A 23,486-nucleotide genomic window follows, 5' to 3' on the forward strand; every position below is an offset into this window, starting at 1 on the left:
ATGATGATGAGCGAGAAATTAATTCTCCAACGCTCGTTGAATAGTTGAATGACGATGGTAAAAATATATATTTTTCTCAATCGTTCGAGGGATGACAGATGAAAAATGGAAAATTTGATGTAGCTGTTGAAGAAATTGAAATCTCGCTTATATTCCCGCCACGAGGATTCGAAGGTGATAGTGGTGGTGAACACGTTCAGACAGCCAGTTTAGAGATGAGAGAGAGAAAGAGTCAAGATTTGAGTGAGAAAAGGATAGAGTCAAAGATACAGACACAGTTTCGCGTAGGCGCACCCCCACGCGGATGACGTCATGCGGCAAACGTTGGCAGAAGTTACCGGCACAAAGTACTAGTGTGTGCGTGTACAGAGTTTGGGTGAGAGTACGGGTGAAGGGGGGGTCAAATGAACGAATACGTAGCGGGGGAATTGAAGCAATGATGTGATGGAAGTGGAAGGAGGAGGGTGGACTAGTGTAGTAGGGTGTCGGGTAAAAGAGGGACGAAGTGAAGTAAAGAGGGTAGATAGGAATGAATGGAGATTGTAGACTGGAGGGACGAATGAGTCGTGGTGTTGATGGAGAAGGGATGGAAGAGGTGGCGCGAGCAAGCCGATCATCACGAGGAAAGGATTCGAAGACACTGAAAATATAGGAGTGGTGGTGAAAAACAAGGCACCCAACTCCTTCCCTTGCTGCTGGAGCACTTTTGGAAAAGAAAAGAGAAAGGACCGGTGTACTGCAGGAGGTTAGGGATGAGGAGAAAGGATGGCTAAGAAACTCAAGTATCGGGGGTAATACTAGGGTGATGTAGACGACGCACGTGACGTTGGCAAATCGTCTGATGTTTGCTGCTGCTACTCACCGCTCTCTCTCTCTTCTCCTCTCATCGTCATCGTCGTCGTCTCTTCGTTCACTCGGCACGCTGCTGGCCACTTCGTGCGCGACTCTTTATTAGTCTAGCGCGGGCCATCGCGAACCCTTGCCTGTTGTTAGCATCCGGTCGATCATCACTCTTTAATGTGATTGTTTTTTACTGTGTGTACATTTATCTAGTTGTTCTTGTATATATAATCCAACATATCAACATACGTTTCAGTATACATCACGATCTAATTGTGTTCTAGTGAATTTTGGTCCAAGGAATAATCTCATCAAAAAACGAGTACACGCGGAAATATTTATATATAAATATAACAAGAATTTTATCGCATCCGAATGAGAATATCTCTTGTCATTCAGTGAACGTCCTGTTGAATCTTAATGACGTTGATGTGAGACCACGTGAGGAAAAGATTTTGTTTTATTTTATTCACCCTTGATGTTTAAACGTTTTCTCGTGTACTCAGCGTGATATGTGTCAACGTTTTAATCATCAACTTCTTGATACTTGTCAACACCAACCGAGTATTCATCAAGACAATTTATTAATTCTAAGAGATACCAAGTTATACCGGTCGTTCGCGACAATTACGACGTTGGTGACGCACCGATCGACAGCGAGCACGACAATTTGAAAAGATGCTGGCGCTCGCGATGCGACGCGAACATACGACAGGACGTAGCAGTAATTACGAACCGGCGAATCCACTCGCTGGCTTTGAGCATCTTCAGCAAAATCCTTTTAGTCATCAAGTAAATGAATCAAGAACACGAGACGTTCAGGCTAATGAAGACGGTGAATTACAAGAGTTTGTGGATATCGCTCAAGTGCAGCAATTACTTCAGCAACAAACACAGCATCAACAACATCACCATCATCAACAGCCAGCGGCAACGTCTTGTCTATGGGGCACGGTTTACCCGCCACCACCACCAACAATAAGTTATCCATCAGCTCATCACCATCATCATCATCACCACCATCCACCAACTCAATCTCACCAATCAGGTAATTATTATTTCAATAATTATCCACAAGTATATACATATATGTAACATGATCTGCTTGTCTCTCATCTCGAATGGCTTCGATATATGCTTGACTTTTATTGGACTGAATGTGCACCAAGATTGAATTACACGTAGTTGCTGCATGCAGCTGTAGTAGACTATTTAATTTATCCGCATTTAGAAATCTTTGACATTATTTTCCGGGTGGGGCCAATAAGCTAGGTGATATTCTCTCAGTACTAAATTCATTGGTATATAAAGTGGCGTCGCGTGGAATCCATCGGGAAGTTTATGAGGGTCTCTTACAAAAGATGTTAACGAACGCACCAGAGAGTAGTAAGAAGAAGAATAAGAATAATAAGAAATGAAGAAGAAGACACAGCAGATGAGCAAGAGGAGGTTATAAGGAGGAGTAGAAAGAATGAAAGAAATAAAGAAAGAAGTCAAGCTACACACGGCATTCGATGGGTGTGTCTATACGCAGATACTTCTTGATCTTCTCTCACTTTTCCTACCATTTCAATTCTACCGTCGGATCGTAAAGACATCGTCTGTCCGACGTACGGCACAGGACGTTGTCCTCTTCGTTTCTCTATACCTTACTCGCTCGTCAACAGACAAGTTTTATTCTTCCTTTCTACTTATGTCTCGCTTCTTGTGGCAAATAAATCGAGCGTGACAAGCGCGGATGCGAATTAGCCCGCCGGCTGGATTTTTAATCGCCGGGAAAACGTCCAGCGACCGGTTGCTTGAGATGGTGGATGGATTTGCCATCTCTTCAAGATGTTCTTTCTGGTGGTTGTTAGGATATGCATATAGCGGTATATACCACCAGACAATTTACCACTAAGGCTTTTGCCAGACATCTCGAGATAGTAAGCGAAAAGGGATAGAAATATTCAGGGCTTGCCCGAAATGGGAATCGGACGATAATCGCGAGACAGCCGTGGATAAAAGGAGAAACATACGTAGACGACGACAAGACACAGAAAATAAGCAAAACGACAAGAGAGATATTTGTGCCAGCCACTCGCCGATCCACATACCGGTACTATCGATACTCGCTAAGTTGCTCCAACGTTCTCGCGTTATGGATAAATCGCCGATGATTCATCGACTTTGCCAACTGTAAGATTTAGAGTCCTCCATTTCTCTTTCTCATCTTCCACCTTTAAATTCTCTTGATATTCTCTCATAATACTTCAGTCCCGAAAAAAGGTTCCAATAATTACTCGTAAAAAATCCTCGTCTTTTCTGCAGTCGGGCCAAAAAGGTGCAGAAAAAGATGAGACTTGAATAAAATCTGAATAAAAAAATATCAACATCATCGGACCTGGCGAATCAGAAAGTGGAAAGGGGCAGTCGACACGTCGGATCGTGCGAGTTGCAAACAGATGAGAAAATTAAGTCGGCCTGTCGGAGTCTCTAATTCAACTTACGGTCTATGCACGTTAGAGAAAACGAGAATTCAAGAGAATAAAAGCCCGAGTCTGACCTAAATTTATCGGAATTACGGCGAGTAGGTAACGAAGGAATTGTCGTAAAAATTCTTTATTTTGTTATTTTTATTCTAGTTCTAGATTTTAATCTGCTAATCCAAATGTTATTGAAGACTCGAGATAGCTATAAATATATAACTCCATAAAATCATTCAATAGACATAAATAAAAATTTACTAGATCATTTTATTGAGCACACGTGAGAATATAATTAATTGCTTTTCAATTGATAATTCAAACCATCCGAGATTTAACGGTCCTGATATATGGTTAAGACTTTTTGTTATTCTTTCATTTTAAATGAGATTTTTAATTGACATGTACACACTTTCTCACTGAATATTGCCTTTAGATAATAACTTGATTCCTTGATAAAATTTACGACTTTTATGTTAGATATTAGAATTTCACTTGTTGAACATCTTGGAAGGTGATATAGGTTATTTATTATTATCGACGACTCGACAAGTATTTTAATTTGATTATCTCTGGAATTTTTACACTTTTTAAACGAATGGTTGAAACAAAAAATGCTCCAACTAATAAAAATGATTTGTAAAAGAAAATTATGGATATCGATAACGTCGAGAAACGATACATTAATGAGATGGAAAATATGATTATTAGTGTATGCATTTATTAATATATTTCGAACTGAATAAAATTGTTGTCATTATAAATACCGTAAGAATGAAACTACTTTATTTCGATGGAATATTTGATATGTTGTTGAAAAGGACAAAATTTGTGTCATGTTATACTTTTGGGAATTTTTATTAAAATTTTGACAGTTAAATCTTTCATTTCTAAAGTTCATTAATTGTAAGATGTAGCTATTTGAGTTTTTTGGAACAATGACAAGAGTCAAATTAGATTTGAAAATATCTCATTTCTGAGTATAATTGGGATAGTATAATATTGTTCATGTTCAACTTATAAATGTTCATAAAATGTACAAATTTATAAGCTTTTTTTTTATTAACATAAAATAATGGAATCATTATATTTTATTGTTAAAATCACAGATAGATATATTTTACATTTGTTAGCTACATTTTCTGTTTAATAATTCATTTTTCTATTTTAGAAATATTTACATTTATTTTCAAGTCCATTACAGACATTTTCAAATATATTGAAAAGTAAGAGCAACTAGTTTTAATGTCATTTAAACTTTAACTTATCCAGTAACGTGATTCTTAATATTCTGGGGAATAAAAACAATTGATTGTCAACAACACCTATTGTTTTTACAATTCTATTTTGTTCTGGTTTGAGAATAATTAGCCTAATCACAATAAAGTAAACTTTTCTAAAGTGAAAACTGGTGTTGACATCATGAAAATATGTTGGAAATTTTGATATTGGAAATAGAGTGTATTTATTAATATTAATGTGATAAAAGTTTATTCTAGAAATCTGAAATTGTTTAATTGATAAATATGATGATGGTGTGATACTGTCACTAATTTTCTCATTTTAAATCCTTGAATAAAATCATTTATAAAGAATGTAATTTTCTTATTAATGTACACATCTTTGTCAATTTTTATACAACTGATGCATCGAAGTTAATTTTTTTCAAATATAAATAATCTTTTGAAAATAAATTATTTTAATGCAAGATAATAAATAGTATTTCACAATCCAGACAAATAACTAGTTAAAAATATCCATTTCATATGAATAAATAAAATCAATCTTTGTTTTTATTTAATTAAAAATTTTTTAAATATAAAACCAATCATATTAAAAGCAGTCTGCTTTTTATTGTATTTTTCAAATCCCAAAAGTATTATTTATGTTTATAAATTAACTATAGATAAAGAACTCAACTTAATTAATAATTAAACTCTATTCTCTCCAGATACTGACACTAAATATTTAATATAAATACTCACAAAGGTCAAAAGTTAGAAACACAATAAAAGAATAGACTACAACATCATTTGAATTTAATATTAAAATTATTCCATTTAATTTCTGCAACTCCTCCACATAAAACTCCATTCATTTTTCCTACTTAATTTTTTTGATAAATAATACATAAACGAGAAAAAAATTATTTCAATTTCTCCAAGTTTATTAAAGTATTAAAACAGCAATAGCTATGATAACAAAACACATTCAATTAAGAAACCAACGGTATGATCTCGTGAGATGTTCTAGTAGCTTGCAAGCATATACACACACCAAAGATTATTTAATAATCCAACCTTCCTTAAGCACTAGTTTTTCATCATAATAGTCATAAAGGCGATTTGTCATCGTTTACAGTAAGAGTTGTAATGAGAGCAGAGTTATATACACCAATCGAAATACTACCAACGTCATTGACTCTGACGTCGATTACGACAAAGTAATCGATTTTTACTGTTGGTGTGTACTTATCATACTACGTAGGTATCAATCTTCCTGGTCATAGAATCGCGTGTCGAGTAAGTAAATAAAGGCTTTCTTCAGCGACCACAAAACATGAATTACGTCGGTAGAGCATCAAAAATAGCATCATTGATATTTCAATCAAGTCATATCGGAAATATTCCAAGAGTGAATAAAAGACTCTAGGAGAAAATTAGCGTGGGAGCTCAATGCAGACACAAACCTGCCTTAACTGCACATCGGTTTAAAAATCGACGCTTTAGTTGCTGATGTTACGTACAGGAAAAAAATAAACAAGTTTTGAGGGTGGAATACTAACGTCAAGGATAGATTACGTCTTCTTTTCAGATCAAACATTTTAAAATTAACTGCTGATTACGAAATCTATTGATCTATACTTGAATAAAAGTATTTTTGAATTCAACTGCTATTCCATACAGTTTGAACAAACTTTAATCAACTATTGTTACCTTATAGTCATGTCGTTTATTAATATTCTATTTTTCTTATTCTTCCTTTACCCTACGTCAACGGCCACTTATGTTGCCTATACTTCATGCAAGGAACTCTTGCGGCTTTGACGTCGGCTTATTTCACATTCGATCGACCTCGGCATTATAATTTCTCTCTATTCAAACTTGTTTTCAAAGTTTATTTATATCTATTTATTTTTATTCCTATTTTTTATATTCAATCATCAAAATCGTTTTTATGGGATAGATATTTATGCACAGGAAAAATTATTAGGTGAAAATTATCATTAAAATGGAAAATTTTGTGATCTTTTAATCTAAAGTATTTTTAATCTTTAAAATATGTTCAAATAAAACCAACTAAAAAATTATCGAATCATTAGGTTCAAGTTTTTTCTTGTCATTTTTTGGAGATTGATTGATTAAGAATGAATTGTTTGTAGTATTGTTTTTTATTTGCCAAATGATTCTGCATTTTTTTATGCGATTGATTGAAAGCTAAGGGTTTCTCAATGAATTCTACGATTTGATGAATGAGATTAGAGTGAGGAATTGAGTTAATAATCAATAACAGAATTAATTATAAATTTATGGGAAAATAAAGATAAATAGTGGAGGTATTAATTGTATTTAATAATAATTATTGAATTTTTATTAACAATATTTCTTTTTAATAAATACTGAAATGAGTTTGATTCGTATTTTAAAACAGCAATTTAATTAGAGTTGTTGAAAACAATAATTGAATTATATAGAATCATGTAACTTAATAAATTATTTAATTCTTTAATATAATAAGTGTGATAATTTGAATTAAATTATTGGTGAGCCAATAGATTGATTTAGTAGCTATCATTCCACTTGATTGTATTCTTATAACAAAGATTTATTAAATATTAATAAATCTTGTTTCTAAACAAATTCTTTCATTAAAGTAGTAACATTAAGTCTCACAGAAATGGATATATTTCATAGTACACATCATTAGCACCTGAAGAAATGGATATAATCATTTAAGTATCTGTGAAATAATTTAAAGATTTATATTAAAATAAAAATCTATTTAAAATTAAATGAAATAATATCCACCAAAAATATTATTTTCTATCGATTTGAATGTCATTCTCAATCATAGCAAATTTCCAACATTATTTGAACAATGAGTGTTTTTGACAATTTTTCAAACCATGGCAAACACAGTAGATTAAAAAAGTTGACTGACGTTGCCATAGGAATGTTATTTGGAATGGCACTATTCAGTAAGTAAGGGAATGGTTATCGATATATTACAATTGTAATTGACTTGAAAATTAATTGAATCGGTTTCAACATGTTGGAAATATTTAACACTACTTTTAAAAAAGAAAGTTTATGATAATGAAATTTGTTTATTTTTGTAACATAACTAATCATAAGGACTAGATTGCCACCAGGTAGTCCTGTTACAGACATAATTTTTTATTTATTTATTTAGAAAAAGTATAAATTAAACTGTCTTATTCCAATAAATATTACCGTCATTCATCTTATCTTTTCTTCACTATCTCCCCCAGTAAATTTTACCTACATACTTTGCTAATAAAAATGGCATTGTATAAAATTTTCTTCTCGCATACTTATGTCTTTATATATTTATTTAAATTGCAATAAAAAGTTGGAAGATTAAACTCCAGCACGTGTTACGCGCGTGCCAAGCACTTCTCATTATATACCTGTACATTATAAGCGTCGTGTAAATCCGGTAGTCAGTTCATATAGCTGAGAAGTAGGGAGAGACTTAATGATCAGCCAGAAGTAAATCGTGCTGGAGAAAGGTTCCTCTCACACGTGGCGAGTAAGACTAGTAGCGACATCGATTTATCGGCTTTTTTTGTAAATAAACTTACGTATTAACCCAAAAAAAGTATATAATTCATTCGAAGAGGTTTTCAAAAAAAAAAATGCTTTGAAAAAAGATTGATGAATTTTACTCATCCATTGGACTGTTCTATAATGGAATCATTGTAACGGTGGACCATATTGACATTCCAATGGATTTTTCTTTAAAGACCCTGTAATGTTCTCAGCACGCTAGTAAATAAATGACGGTCATTTTAGAATTAGAATAAGTAAATAATTACATGAGTTTATAAAAATAGATGCTTTGTATCTAAAAGCTAGAAAATGATGAATTGAAGATTCTTAAACAGTAGAATTTGGTCTCAAGGGACAGTAAAGCTGTCAAATTGTGTTTTGTAAATATTAATAATAATGACGCCAGGAAGAATAAATTACAGTCATAATAAATGATGAAAAATAACGATAATTAATAAAAATGGTAATTATCAATAAATAATAAATATTATATAATAGAAAACGTTTTATTGAGATTCGAAATTTTATTCAAAAATTCCAATGCCATGATTTTATTAGAAATTTATTTGACATTTTTTTAATGTGGAGTGACTAGATAAAAATGCCACCCAGGAAGGAGAAAAATTATCAAAACAAGGAAAATATTATAATTTGAATGAAATTTCATTTATTAAATCTTATAATAAAACACAATTTAATTAAAAAAGAGCAGAAAAATCTTACTTTATTTTAGATGTTGCAATAATAATTTAATGATTTTAATTAATGTTATCTATTCTCTGGATAATGATCAACATTAATTACAATTAACTAGAAAATTTGTGATAATTGAATTTATTGAATTGTTTTAATATTCAATTGGAGTAAATTTTTTTAATACGAAGACTCAACAATCTATTACAAATGTAGGCTATTTTAAAGTGAGTAGAAAAATTGGGTTGTTCTCATTAAATAAAATCAGCGTTTCGAAGAATTTTATGACTTGTTGTATTAAAAGAAAGATTTCATAACAGTTAATCTTAACTGTTAGTTTAACTATCTGCTGCTGCCACTATCTACTACTATCCAGTAAATTTATCCATAAACACTATTCATATATCATATTCGAATTCTTAATTAGCTTTCTGCAGGAATCAATTTAATCAAACACAGAAAATAATTGGTCTTATCATAGAAACCTGATCGATATTATCATTAGAAAAATTTATTTACAATTATGAATTGATTAATTATATTTAAAATAATTATGTTAATAATAAATAGCGTTGAAAGTTGTGGATTTCATATCGAATGTTAATTAATTTCCAATCAATTGCATTACTTTTCATCCAATCATTATTCATCTTTCAATTATAACTCATCACATTTGGAAAATTAGTTGTTGATCATTATTGAAAATTATTCAATGGATATATTTATCTTGTTCTATTAAACATTAGGTATAATCAGAGTCCATTTATTTTGAATATATAATTAATTTATTAAACCTTGTGGTTATTTTACGATAAAGAGAATTATTTTTAACTTCGTAAACACTGTGTATTACGTACAAGGATGAAAATTCTCCTGAAAAAAAAAAAATTTGTCCAAAACGAATCATAAAAAATGAAGTAAACTTGCTTCATTCCGTGGAGATCAGTAATAAGATAAAATTTCAGAGACTGAAGAACATTTTGAACTTCACAAGATAAAAGTCTGAAGAAAAAAAATTGATTTTCACAAACTACCAATTACAGAGAGAGTTAAAATTTTTTTTATTTCTTGCAATTTTTTTTTTTCACATCAGTAAACTATTTAAAGACATTAAATTTTTATGTCATCATTTTTTTAAAAACTTGTTTATATATTCATTAGAAAAAAGTGATGTTCTTTATTACAACTTAATAGATAATATTTTCCCCAGTGTAAAAATATTTATTCTTGGAGCCGAGAACCGATTATAAGGTGCAAAAAATGATCTTATTACTGATATAATTATGGACGTTAATGGGTTAATTATTCTCATTACATATTCAACATCGCCCATAACCATAATAAAACCAACAAATAAGTTTCTACAACACTTTATTCAGCACGAGAAAAAAGTACGAAAGATAGTCGAGGCGAATTAAAAAGTAATGAAAGTACATGAGTGAAGAAGAATGGAGAGGCATGAGAATCAATTTCTTAGCTCGATGGGTCTAATAGCAGTACTTCAAGTACGAAAAAGTGAACGACCAAGTCGGCGATCGATTAACGAGCATGCTGGGTCGATAAGGGATAGTTTCAGGTCTTGAAGCAAACACCTAAGACGCGTAAATCATCGTTGCGGTTAAAAAAGTAGGTAGCATACACACCAGGCCGAGTTTGTATCGATTTTATATATGTGTGTATGATGATACCTCTTCTCTCGTCCTTTAGGTCTCTCTTTTCTTTGGATCGTCGTCACAGGAAGAGATCGATTGGTACTTGGTGCTCAGCCACTGGCTTTAACGATCTCGGAGAAAATCGATGTGACGGGGGAGCAGTTCAAGATGAGAGATCCAGCTGGTGAAGACCGGATCGACGAGAGAGAAGAAATTATATTAAGGCCCCCCGGCATTAAGCTGAGACCGCCTGCCTGCCTTCTTCATGAGAATTACGCATCCGTTAGTTTCGAATATTCGTTACGAGGACTCCAAGCTCGTTCATCCCTTTATTTATAGCATATCTGTCGTTGTCAGTAAATCTGCGAATAACACGACCGAGTATATACACACAGATAATAATAGAAATAATGTGATACGGAAAAAAAATCTTCATTGATCTTCAGGATCAATAAAGTAAAATTGGAGCTTTTCATTTTTTATACCAGTCTATAGTTAGCAGGTAATCATGATAAAGAGGAAAAAAATAAAAATATGAAGTTAAATTTATCTTGATGTTTGTCAAAGATTAATTTAATGTTGATTTTTTTTATTTGTTGAATAAGGAGCTATTTGATTTTATTCAAAGAAAATTCAAGATGATAAGAAAGTTCTGGGATAAATTGGGACAAAAAATTGTCAAGAATATAATTTTTTTTTCCGAGTGGTAGATCTTTACTAATGGAAATATTAATTTTATAGAAAAAAGTCTTTGTAGGATGAAGTATTAGATTTTTTGTCACTCAGAAACTTAGGATTGAATTAATTTTTTTATTTATATTGAAAATAAATTGACGTACAGTGCTTTGACCCTTCATCAGAAAAAAGTGTCTTGATGGAGATAAAAAAAATTTTAAGCATTTTAAAAAAGATATTTAACTCAATTGTCTTATTGTTTCACTTTGAATTTTACAAATATTTACTATTAATGAATTAAATGAGTAAAAAAAGTTGAAGCATTATAAAATCGTTAGGCATTTAATTGAAGTTCTATTCCTATGTATTAAATAATAGAGTAATTATAGTTTTGAAAAATACAAAGTGAAATTTTAAAACATAAAATTATTATTATTAAATTATACAATGAAAAATGTGCATGTGCTAATTTTGAATGATTTATTGCATCAAAGAATATTATTTTAATGATCACATAAGTAGCAGCATCATTTAAAATAAAATTATGAGTATAATTAAGTTAAATTTCGAAGTAGCATATGAGGTCGATATTTTTATTATAATTCATTCCACATATAATTTTTTTCACCTTGAATGTTTTCTTTAACAAAAATCAATAATAACATACATAATGAAACGTTTCCTCAAAGACAAAAAACATGAGAATAGTTCGTTACTTATAAAAAAATCAATGATTTCAAAACAAATCATTATTATTTCCCAAGTTAATATTTATATTCTATTATAAAGTATTTATTTATTTAAAACTTAATAACCTACTACTTAAAACTAACACTTCTACATCAACAATTATATTTCCCAATTTCTCTATTCCAATATTTATCAACCTTCTCTACTTTTCCACCAATCATTATCTCTTAATTTATTCTTAATGATACAAAATATTTGCTTTAATTTTAAAAAATGAATATTCCTCTCACATGATGTAAATGTAAATTTTAAATACCACTGATATCAATCTCGGAAAATGAAATTACATATTTCTGATTAATTCATCGTTAAGGTTTTATTCAAGCAGCATTCATTGTCCTACACTACACGCCACATTATTCAAATCCATTATCAAATAACTTATAAGTATAATTATTCATATTTTAATCTGATGATGAATCGACTGAGCTTCGATTTCACAAGCGGTACTTCTACTAAAACTAAAACCAGTGAACCTAAAAATACTGAAATTGAATAAAAACGATATCCTACAAGGCGTGAAAAATTTGAAAATAAAAATAAATAATAAATCTGAAAGAAAAGGAAGAATAATATTTGAAAACAATCTCCCATATAAGGGTATTTGGGTAAAAGTAGGCTGTCTGGAATGTAGGATAATTGAATAAGAGATCTAATATTGCATCACAAATGCAGAGACAAGATTTAATGTCAAGATTGATTAGAGAATTGTCGCCTTGTAGTGGTTAAAGAAGAGAAATTTGTTTTCCATCATTTGATGGTAGGTGGCACAATAAAAATTTATTTATGATTATATATATGGTTTTCAAAGCATTCGATCGTTTATATTCTGCTTCATTAAGACTAACCAATCATTTTTCTTGCTATTTATCAAAGTCAATCGTCTATCTTGTGTGTGGAACCGCAGGCGACGGCAAGAAGGTCATAAAAAAAGGAAATCAACTTTATTACATATTTTAAAAAAATTTTTATCATACTCTAAGGAATACTTGATTTGATTCCCATGAATTATAATCTCCAAGCCCTCATTACCGATCAAGTAGAGAGGGTAGAATTAAAAAAATAATACCCCGAGGATGCGATCGCACAAGTGAAACGAGAAAAAGATGAAGGAACGCGTGCTGATCGCTGTGTTCTCGCACGTGTACTTGCTTTCCTCTGTTGCCTCGGGTGGTCGCGTGCCGCCAAGGATTCGCGATCGATAGCGTAAGGCAAAAAGCGAACTCGACGCTCGAGTAAAGCCAGTAGAAAGAGAAAGAAAGAACACTTGAGTGAATAAAACTCTGTGAGAAGGATAGAGATGATAAAATGAAACATTCACCTTTTATATATCACTCTAGTGGCAGTAAATTGTCGTGAGTCGGAAGCTGACGATGTCACGTCTCTCGAGGGATAACGATCGCTAGTGCAGAAAAACCTCGACCGATCGATTCAATCAACTAAACATGTCAACAGGCGTTGGATTGATTGATAGACATTCTCATAGTCGTCTTCATTTATTTTCTATTACACTAACTTCTTAGCTAAAAGGTATTCTTTTTCTCTCTAGCATCCTATCAAGGTATTTCCTTTAGTCTTGCATCTGTTTTGTTGGAATAAACATCGATGTAAAAGAAAGTCTGAAAAATAAAAGGGAAATGTTTAAGAGTGAGGTTTTATCTTAATGTGAGGTTGAGAATTTTTTCGAGACCACCCACAAGTTTGATGGTATTATGGATGATTATTTTATTGATTTTTTGGTTTTTTTGGCAGCCGTTTTGAATAATGATTAATTATCGAAGAGTCATAATATTTTTTCTTCATTTTGTGTCACCTCATTGTTATGTAAATATAGATTTTTAACCGCAGAAAAATTTATTTCACAATAAATACCATTTTATGATGACTTTTTTTCTATTTTTAGTCCGGTTTCTCAATGAATTTATGGAAAAATAGAGCTTCAATTATAGTTTTTGAATTAGTGAGCAAGTTATTTATGGTTTTGATAATCAATAATTGAGTATTAATAGTCAAATCAGAAATCAAAGAGTCTATTTTGATGAAAATTGATTGATTTTTGTAGTAAATTCATGAGGAATAATTTTATGTGAATCGTCTGAGCGAACCCGGATGTTTCTACTTCCGAAAATAGATAAGAAATTTATTGAGGAATTCAGTATTTTATTGGATAAATTATCGTTGGTTCGTTTTTGATAAGCTAATGTACGTGTGAAATTGATTTAAATGCAATAGAAGAAAATAATTAATTGGAATGGAGAAATATTTAGAAACAGTTTTGGAAGAAAAAAAAAATGAAAATATTTGATTTTGTTCCAACACTTCTCATATAAATGGAAATTTAAAAACTAAATTTATGAGGCACTAAAGATGAACCAAGAGATTATTGAAATTTTGTATAAAAAATACTGAAATTAATGTCACTTTTATGAAAGTAATGATAAAGTCCATATATGGTTCATAATTTTAAAATGCACACGCAATGAAGATCATCATTTCTATTCATTATAAACAATAAACATCAATGATATTTTATTTTAAAAAAAAATTTCATTTTATTACACAATAATTTTATTTTTTTTTTCTACCTCAATAAGGATCCTTCCAATAAAATAACTAGTCCATTTCTTATTAACAATAAAAATTTTTTGGAGTAAATGTTATTAAATAGATTGATTTACAATATAGCTCACGATAAATACAGTTAGGTGAAAAAAATTTATGTTGCATAAATTTTTAAAATAAAATTTAATAAATTTATTGAAAGGTTCTAAACATTCCTAAGCTAAGTAAAAATGAATAAAAATTTTTTCTTAAGAAGATCAATAAAAATATATTCCAATACCATCAGAGTCAAGTACAAGATATTCTTTTAAACACCATCAAAACAATTTCTATTAATTTTCATTTATGCATTACTCGATGAAATATCATGAAATCAAAGTAAATAATCATCTTCCACATCATTGAAGCAAATAAACCAAAACTTTCTCATCAAACATAAATTTAAAATAGCAAAATAACCTTCTAGCACCAATAAAAAAAATTGTTTCATGGTCTAGACCAATTGCCTGAATCAATAAAGCTTTCTCTTGCATCATAAAATCTCCAATGGACAAACCAATGCATAAAAATGCGCAGTATTGATGTTTATATCAGAAAAATCTCAATATAAATGTCACCGGCTGATTCAACGTGTGTGCTATACAAGCAATACCACGAGTCATCTTGATATTTGGGGATGGTTGGCTCAGGTGGTTGCGTGGCGGCTGAAAATAGTTTGGTTCGCCCGCGCAAACCCGCTGTGAGTGCGTCCACGAATAGTACGCGCCCACCGTTGCCTCGATGGTCCAAGATAATAATAGATTTGTTGTGGCATAGCATTAGATCGAAGCTGAACAACTGCTACAAGAGAGTGTGTTCATCAGAGAGATCCGGAGATTTTATATTAAAACAAGTTGAGCGTGGAGTCGAGCATGTAGGAATAGAATAGGAAATACAGATACAGCTTATTCGGATGCCTGTTGCTGGGCGCACACAAGATTGTTTTAAATGGAGAGGGGAAGCCCGCGCGTGCCACGAACGCGCTTTCATGTATAACTATGTCGAGTCCAAATAGGGCGTCAGGTGGTTGCGTCAAACAATCAAACACTATAGGGGGTCTTTTCATCCTAACAGACAGGGATAATAGACCACCTTGACATTTCATCGAATTTATTTGACAGTTGGTGCTTAATAGTGTTAATCACAATCTTCTACATTTCCGCTTTCAATTGACTCTTGAGTCGTATTTACATCTGTAGATGTACACTTGTTGATGTATGAGTCTAGTAGCGAGGGTGTTTAATCGATGACACAGTCGAGATGAATGGATATATATTAATTACGATATACATCCGCAGAGATGCTGGAACAAGTTTTGCTTATTCACTTGATAGATACTCTCTCGAAATTGTTGGAATATTTATCACAAGTTTTTTTCTTTTTTTTGTGTAGGATAACATTTTTTATTTATATAAACAAATTAGGTAAATGAACTATTGATGGTACGTTGCACTTTATCAAGTTAATTTGGCATATTTTAATATCAAGTAAAATACTTGCAAGTTTATTTATTGATCATTAATTAGCATTTTATTTAAAATGTATTAGAAAATGTTGTTATTATTTATAGTTTTCTTTCGAATTAACAATTAAATTGATATAACTGTAATTATTGACATAAAAATAAATGGTGCATTTATGGAAATGATAAAATCAATTTCAAGCAACTTACCATCAAATAAAATACTCAAATAAAATGAGACACTGTCAATATGTATTCCTGGTTAATTTAAACATAAAACTTGAAAATGAAACATAAATAATCTCGTCAGTATCCAATTGAGTTGGTGAAAATTGGCTTTAAAAAAATCTGTAGTTAATTTAGTGCATATATTGTGAGACTTTATTAGCTGTGGAATAAAAAATGAAATTTTCATAACACGTAGCCCTTATGAAATTCCCGCTTTCATAGCTCGTGCACGAGATACTCGAATCTTCAGTTGGTGTGGGAGATTAAGCGCACGCCAGTGTTTACGTCACAGGTTCGACGTCACTGGAGAACGCGGGGCAAGAGGGGCCACTCAGGGAGGTACAGTCGAGTGGGGAAATGATAGATGGAGAGGTGGCAAAAGCGTCGTCCCGATGCCGGCGATTGAGGGGAATTAGTGGCTCGTGTGGGGAAAGCATTTGAGGGGCAACACACGCGCGCGTACACTGACAGGGGAGTAAAGAGCGGGGATTGGCTGTCGGTCGCTTGCCGCTTCCAAATATGGGACAGTCTCCGTGGTCCATTCATAAAACTACGGGGCGCGCCGCAACTCAGCTCAGTTCGTGCGCGACCCCCACGCATCGCGTGTCCTTTACATCCCTCTGCTATCGCTGCAGAAAAGAGACAACAAACTAGAGGGCACGTCGCGAGTCACACACAAGTCTTACGAACAAGGAAGAGAACCCACGCACCCTTCGTTTCTTTCATCATTCCTTCTTACTCGTTCTCTACAACTTTTGTGTGTGTCTGTGTGTTGTGTACCGTCGCGCTAAAATCGCGAGGAGGCGTATACACCAAGTGAAAGAAAGACTTGAGGATAACATGCGTGTGTGCGTGAAAACAGTTTGCGTTTGCAATATCTCCTCTCTCTCACTCATTAAAATGTAAGGGTGAGGAGAGGAGAATAAATCGGAATCTGTGGATCGGAAGAAAATAATTAAGATCCACCGCTGACTATCAAATATTACATTTAGTTTCTAATTTCAAGTTTAAGAGTGAGACGATAGGTCAAAGATATACGACTTGAGAGAATCGTTTGATCGAGCTATAGTGTGAGGAAAACAAGTGAGAGCAAAATAAAAGGTGGAGTCCTCAGATACTTTTTTACTGTTTTCTTTGATGCCTCTTGGCTATACGCAGAAAATAGGAACGCGGGTCATATGCAAGAGTTGTGAGCGTTTAGTGTGGTTCTACTACTGCCACTACTGACTGTGACGTGTGCGACTATTTGGAGAGAGGACTGAGACTGTAGAGTAAAAACACTAAGTTATAAGAATAAATAAAAATTTTTTTGAAAAAATCTGGGGGAAAGAAAGAACGAGAGAGTGATAGATAAAGAGAGAGAGAGAGACAAGGTTCCTAAAGATCTAAATCAAGATAAATAAAAATAAAATCTGTTATAATAATTGAGTTGAACGATACAAACACAGGCGAAGAGACGCAGTGCGGACCTGAGGAAGCAACCGCGGCATCTACCACCGCGGCAAATCCAACATCACTTCAGAGGATGACGATGGACGGAATTGAAGTGGTTGGCACGCAGCATCATGCAGCAGCCAGTCCATTCTTGCTTTCTTCACCGCCACCAGGTCATCATCATGGTCACCATCCGCACTCATACAACATTCAAACCGTTCAACTAAGTTTTGATGCTTGTTTGGCGTACAATACTGCAACCTCGACCTCCGGAATCACCACAGGACGAGGGCCGTCCTCGCCACCAACCGTGACCTCCATCAACTGTGGTAAAGCTGTGCCATTGCTTACCCTTTCAAGCTGTCCACCTTTACATCCCGCAAGTTCTAATTCTCCAGACCATCTTCAACGTCACCGTCATCATCATCACCACCATCATCACAGTCAAGACAGTCAGCAACATCATCACAGTATCGACACTCCAGTTTCTCCAGACAATTCATCCGACAAGAGAAATCAACAACTCAATGGTGATAGTGAAGATGTTTGTACTGGAAACTGTCAAAACGAGATAAGAGATGCTGCGGAGAAGGACAAACCAGGGGATCTTAATACTCCAGTGACAACTAGCAGTGATCTACCGTCATTTTTTGGACCTTCAGCTGTAGTAGAGCCGCCACCGATCTCAGGTATTAAATCCGCGTAATCAGGATATAAGCGTTGGAAGAGTTATTCTAGTTGTAGCGTCAATATTCCCTGACTTTGAACCCCAGAGTTAGCAAGGATGACTTTTCCGAGGCAAAGTCAAGGTTGACGTAGCCACGAGGCGTCTGTGACGTAGTACGGTAGCTAGCGAATACGACCAATATTAAAGCTCGACCACCGGCTATGGATCAATACTTCGCGACCCCGACATTCAGGCTCATTTTGTTCTTCTCTCGTCGCACCCCCTTACACCTACATTCCGTGCTCTTCTGCGCGTTCGCTCTTATCTCCCTCCCCCTACTGATTCTCCGAATTCCCCACTTTTACGGGGTTCATTCATACTTCCGTACGACCCTGATGATATACCAACCTCGGCTTTCACCCTCCACTCAAGTTTTCAAGGTTACATCTCACCCTCTCGTCTGGCTCTTTACCCTGCTCTTGAATAACTATTGAATTTTCAACCAACTTTCATTCACATAACAATCTACTTCCGTTTCTACATTTCTGCTTTCCTGGTTACTCGGCATTTTATGCTCTTTCCATTGTTTGATTTATCAGGGATTTAAAAATACATTATTGATCAGAAAACTTATATCTCTAGTCGAAAATATTTATCAAGTTAAATATATGACCACGCATGAAAGTTTAATTTCTTTTTAACTTTATACACTCACTTCCGGAAAGGAAGGAAATGACGGCAGGATACAGACGAGCAAGTAGATAGAAAAGCGTTAGGCATAAAAGATAAAAGTATTGGTATTATCGTACGTTGCTTCCTTTTTCTTAAACATCATACGCTTGCAATATCAAATATAATATCTACTAGCTGTCAGCGATCTCGGCAACATATTAACGAGTTATAATAAACTACACGATTGACTAATAAGGATATAGAAATAAATCTTTTTTTTTTTGATTACAGGTAGTCTGGCGGGTGAAGAAATATCGCTTGAAGAGGCGACTGTAGATGATGATGAAACAGTAGGCTCTACTAGTAGAGATCATCATCATCACCATCACCACCACCATCACCAAGATAATCCTGATTCATCAGCAGCAGGCTCCCACTCATCATCAAGTCCTCAACGTCATCACCAATCTCAGGAAGAAGTTGAACGTTGTAATGTTCTTCAAGGTGGTGTCATACTCTATTCGTCTCCTCACTCATCGTCTTCCGTTTCATCGGCACCTGTTACAAGTGTCAATATCTGTAACGTTCCAACATTAACATACCGAGGGGTTTTCACAACTACTTGTACTCAATCTGCCACTCTTAATACCCTTCAAACGCCACAACAACAACAACAACAACAGCAGCAGCAACAGCAAGCACAACAACAGCAACAGCAACAACAAGCGAACCAAGAAATTTGGAATTCAATTCCTTCTCCAACTCTCACTTTAACAAGTCAACCATTCCTTCACCCATCTCTCCACTCGGCATCTTACGGTGGAGAGACCGTTGAACTTCTCCAAGTCGAATCAAAACCTCCACCCCCTCCTGGATACCATGACACACCATCATCCACCCCAACAACTTGGCTAACCAGTCATGAAGACAGTTATGATCCTGGATTACTGTCTCATCACCACCCCCACCATCATCATCAAGAGCCAACGCTCAAGCAAGAACCGGTCACCAATTCAGGCTATAATCCAGCAGTTCAACATCAACAATCTCAGCCGCAACAACAGCAACCACAGCAATCAACTGCAGGAACTCCTGGTGTCCAACTTGCTGAATACAATCCAAGTACCTCGAAAGGTCACGAAATACTCTCTCAGGTCTACCAACAGAGTGCATTACCACTTCGACTGGTTCCTGTTAAGCCACGAAAGTATCCTAATAGACCCAGTAAAACACCGGTTCATGAGAGACCATACGCTTGTCCAGTTGATGGCTGTGATCGTCGATTCTCTCGTAGCGATGAACTCACTCGACACATTCGCATTCACACCGGTCAGAAGCCATTTCAGTGTCGCATCTGCATGCGCTCCTTTTCCAGGAGCGACCATCTCACCACCCACGTTCGCACCCACACTGGTGAGAAACCGTTTTGTTGCGACCAGTGCGGAAGAAAGTTCGCGAGGAGCGATGAGAAAAAGAGACATGCTAAAGTTCACTTAAAACAAAGGCTCAAGCGTGAAGCAAGTCATTCTAATTCAAGAAATCATCCTCAAACACACGCTTCTTCACCTTGTAATCAATAAGTTCTATTTAAGTCCATATAAAAACTATTTTGAAATGAGAACTAGATGTAAAGAAGAAATTTATCAATTATTCCAGACATTCTTTCATAGCATTGGGTAACAAAAAAAATTGATTTTTTTTTTACTCAGAACTTAGATTATATATTCCATGATCTTTTTAAACTTAGAGAAATTTAATTTTTACCTAAAAATATATTTTTGTTATATTTTCAAATTTTTTTATTTAGATATTTTAATTATCTTTTGGTAAGTAATATAATATATATATAAATATAAAGATAAAAATTTATTTTTTTACTTATCTACAAATCAATACTTACCAAAAATAATAGTCAATAGGATCTGAGTAATATTGTTACCTAATGCAATAGACAAGTTTCTCTGTTCATGTCAATTTAACTTTAAAAATGTATAAAATAGAGAGAAGAAGAGGGTAGATGTCGATTGTGTAAAAAAAAATAATTATAAATTTATCCAAGTCATGTCAACACTTGAATGTCCTCTTTGGATACCCAAGTCTTTCAATTGTGTGATGATACAATCGCCTGTTGCCTTTTCTCCTCTTGAAAAGATCTCTTTGCTACACTATTCTTCATCGAATTGCTCCTCGTGACCCGGACACGTTAAATCCCGGTTGCAACTCCGAAATCCAATCTCAAGGATTTTGTGCCGAGTTAATGACTCGTTAACCGCCAGAAAACCCCTTCGACATAAATTGTGAGAGAAGAACACTTAAGAATAAATTAATAATTATTATTAAAAGAAGGTTTAAAATAAGTTATATATAAATAAACAATTAAATAAAAAAATTCTATAAAAAATTTAAATATAAATAATGATAACGACTATGTAATTATAAATTATCGATGGTGATTTATCGTTATTAAATGAAATTATTTTGTTGTAAATATGTAAATATGCAGCGTATTATATGTATACATAGTATATGTGTAACTGGCTGCAAACACGGTAAAAAGCGCCAAATTTTGTCTAATATTCTAACATTCATTAAGTCCATATTTTTTCGAAATCTAATAATAGTTGTTCATGACACACCACTAACTAGTGTCACACACACACACACACATGTTTCGTCTATAATATTATAATATACTATTATACATATGTGTAATGTGTATACATATGATTAAAACGAGAAATTAATATTATATGTATATGTTGCTCTATTTATTAACACAACGCGTGTTTGTTCGTACTCAAGTCATGGGTTTTTAAGCGCCCATGCATGCACACACTTAAGCACACGTTGCTAAAAATGCATACATATATTTTAAATTATAATATGTGTATATATTGTTGATATAGAATGAGTATTTTTATTAAAAAAAAAAAAAAGGGAACTGTTTCTTGGCGTGTGGGAATGAAGTATTAATTAATTTAGAAAAAATTTAACGAATTATGATAATTAAAGATTATAAAGAAAAATAAATTTTTATGTGCAATATATTTTTAATATTGCACAAAAATCGTGTGTATTGAGAAGATGAAAAATTATCAAGTTTAACTCATTCCCTATCGCTAGTTTCGTTCTCTATTTGCATATATTCTTCCTCTCACTGTTTCCCTTTACCAGAGAATACTTTTTTATAAAATTATTATTATCTTTATTGCTTAGATAAATTAAAATTAAATAAATTGTAATGTTATTGTATACACATGTTGTTTTTTTTTTTTTTTCAAGTGCAATGCACATAAAATTCTACCTGTATTTCCAGTCGTCGTTCATCGAACATTGAACGTTTACGTTATACAATAACTATTAACAAAAAAAATACACGTTAACATTGATTGACAAAAAAAAAAATGGTTTTTATTTATTATCATGAATACCTTTAATTAATATTTATTATTTATTATCCTGATAAAATTTTATTAGTTCCAATTGAATGAAAAATAAATGTATATCTAAATGATTTGATTAAATATTTAATGCTAGATGTCTTGTGAACAAAATCGATAGCTGTTAATTCAGTTGGTCAGTTAATTCGGCTTCAATTAAATTATTTTCCAAGTCATTGAAAGAACTTGTGCTCTCTTCTTATCCTACAACTCGGCGTCAATTGAATCGAATTTAATTTCATTCGATCTCACTTTGTCTCCCGCGACTGGCGCCGCATCATTCGGATGCGTCGTCCTCATGAGAGAAAAGAAGCAATAATACCAGAGAGGAGAGCCTTTGCATAGCTGCACCATCGTATTTCTGTCTTTTACCTTTTATTATTCTTCTTTCATCCACGAAACTCGTTCTTGAGTCGAAGAAAGTGCGTCAAGTTGAGATTCAAATATGTATGAATATTTGAATGTAACGTGTAAGTACAGAATGCGAATACCTGGCAAGTAAATCAACGTTGCCACGTATCACCGATTAATTATCAAAAGTGATTTCTCATTGATAATTGACAACAATTAATTATTAATAAGATACCTTTGTAACATTGTCATGATCATCATTTCGACATGATTGTGAATGACTTTAGGCTTCGTATTGAACAATGTATAATGGTATTCATAGGTGTACTTATAAGAGAGACAGTACAAGAAGTGGGCAGGAGTGAGGCTGTGAGAGCATGTCTATAAATAGGCCCAGGACCGAGATGAGGTCTCCTCTGCACCTCGCACCTTGTCATACCATCTCACTTGCACTCGTGCTGTATCACGACACAGCCTCTCCCACCATCTCGTATCACCACCACCTTCTCTTTTAACTTTCCTCTCCTCCTTTGCTCACCTCCCTCTTTCCTTTTATCGACTTCTCACTCCTTCAAAGTGGTCTCGCTCAGTCTCGCCACCCACGGTTCCTTCGTGTCTTCTCCCTCCCTCTTTCTCTCTCACTCTACCTCACCGTCGTCGTCGTCGTGTATCGTGTGCAAGAACTCGCGGGAGAAAAATAAAATTTTATTCGTCACGCGAGAAACCGCAGCTTTGCGAAGCTGCCTCTCTGGAGACATATACA

The 23,486-nt window shown here is 33.6% G+C and overlaps 1 protein-coding gene across 1 annotated transcript; it reads left to right on the forward strand.

Annotated features, from left to right (window-relative positions):
• Positions 1-860: 860 nt before the first annotated feature.
• Positions 861-20,697, forward strand: sr (stripe). Its single transcript, XM_035089373.1, has 3 exons — positions 861-1,888; positions 17,608-18,282; positions 19,224-20,697. Exons 1-3 carry the CDS (start codon positions 1,519-1,521, stop codon positions 20,510-20,512), a joined length of 2,334 nt encoding a protein of 777 aa, XP_034945264.1. The 5' UTR covers positions 861-1,518; the 3' UTR covers positions 20,513-20,697.
• Positions 20,698-23,486: the final 2,789 nt, after the last annotated feature.

Source organism: Chelonus insularis, unplaced genomic scaffold (genome assembly GCF_013357705.1).
Source record: "Chelonus insularis isolate UGA/USDA-ARS -01 unplaced genomic scaffold, ASM1335770v1 contig_66_pilon, whole genome shotgun sequence".
Lineage (NCBI taxonomy): Eukaryota > Metazoa > Arthropoda > Insecta > Hymenoptera > Braconidae > Chelonus > Chelonus insularis.

Bases quoted from the DNA above. Each gene is read 5' to 3' on its own strand.
- sr (XM_035089373.1), top strand. From the start codon at position 1,519: ATGCTGGCGCTCGCGATGCGACGCGAACATACGACAGGACGTAGCAGT. The intron at 1,889-17,607 runs GTAATTATTATT...ATACAAACACAG, and splicing joins AACTCAATCTCACCAATCAG to GCGAAGAGACGCAGTGCGGA. The intron at 18,283-19,223 runs GTATTAAATCCG...TTTTGATTACAG, and splicing joins AGAGCCGCCACCGATCTCAG to GTAGTCTGGCGGGTGAAGAA.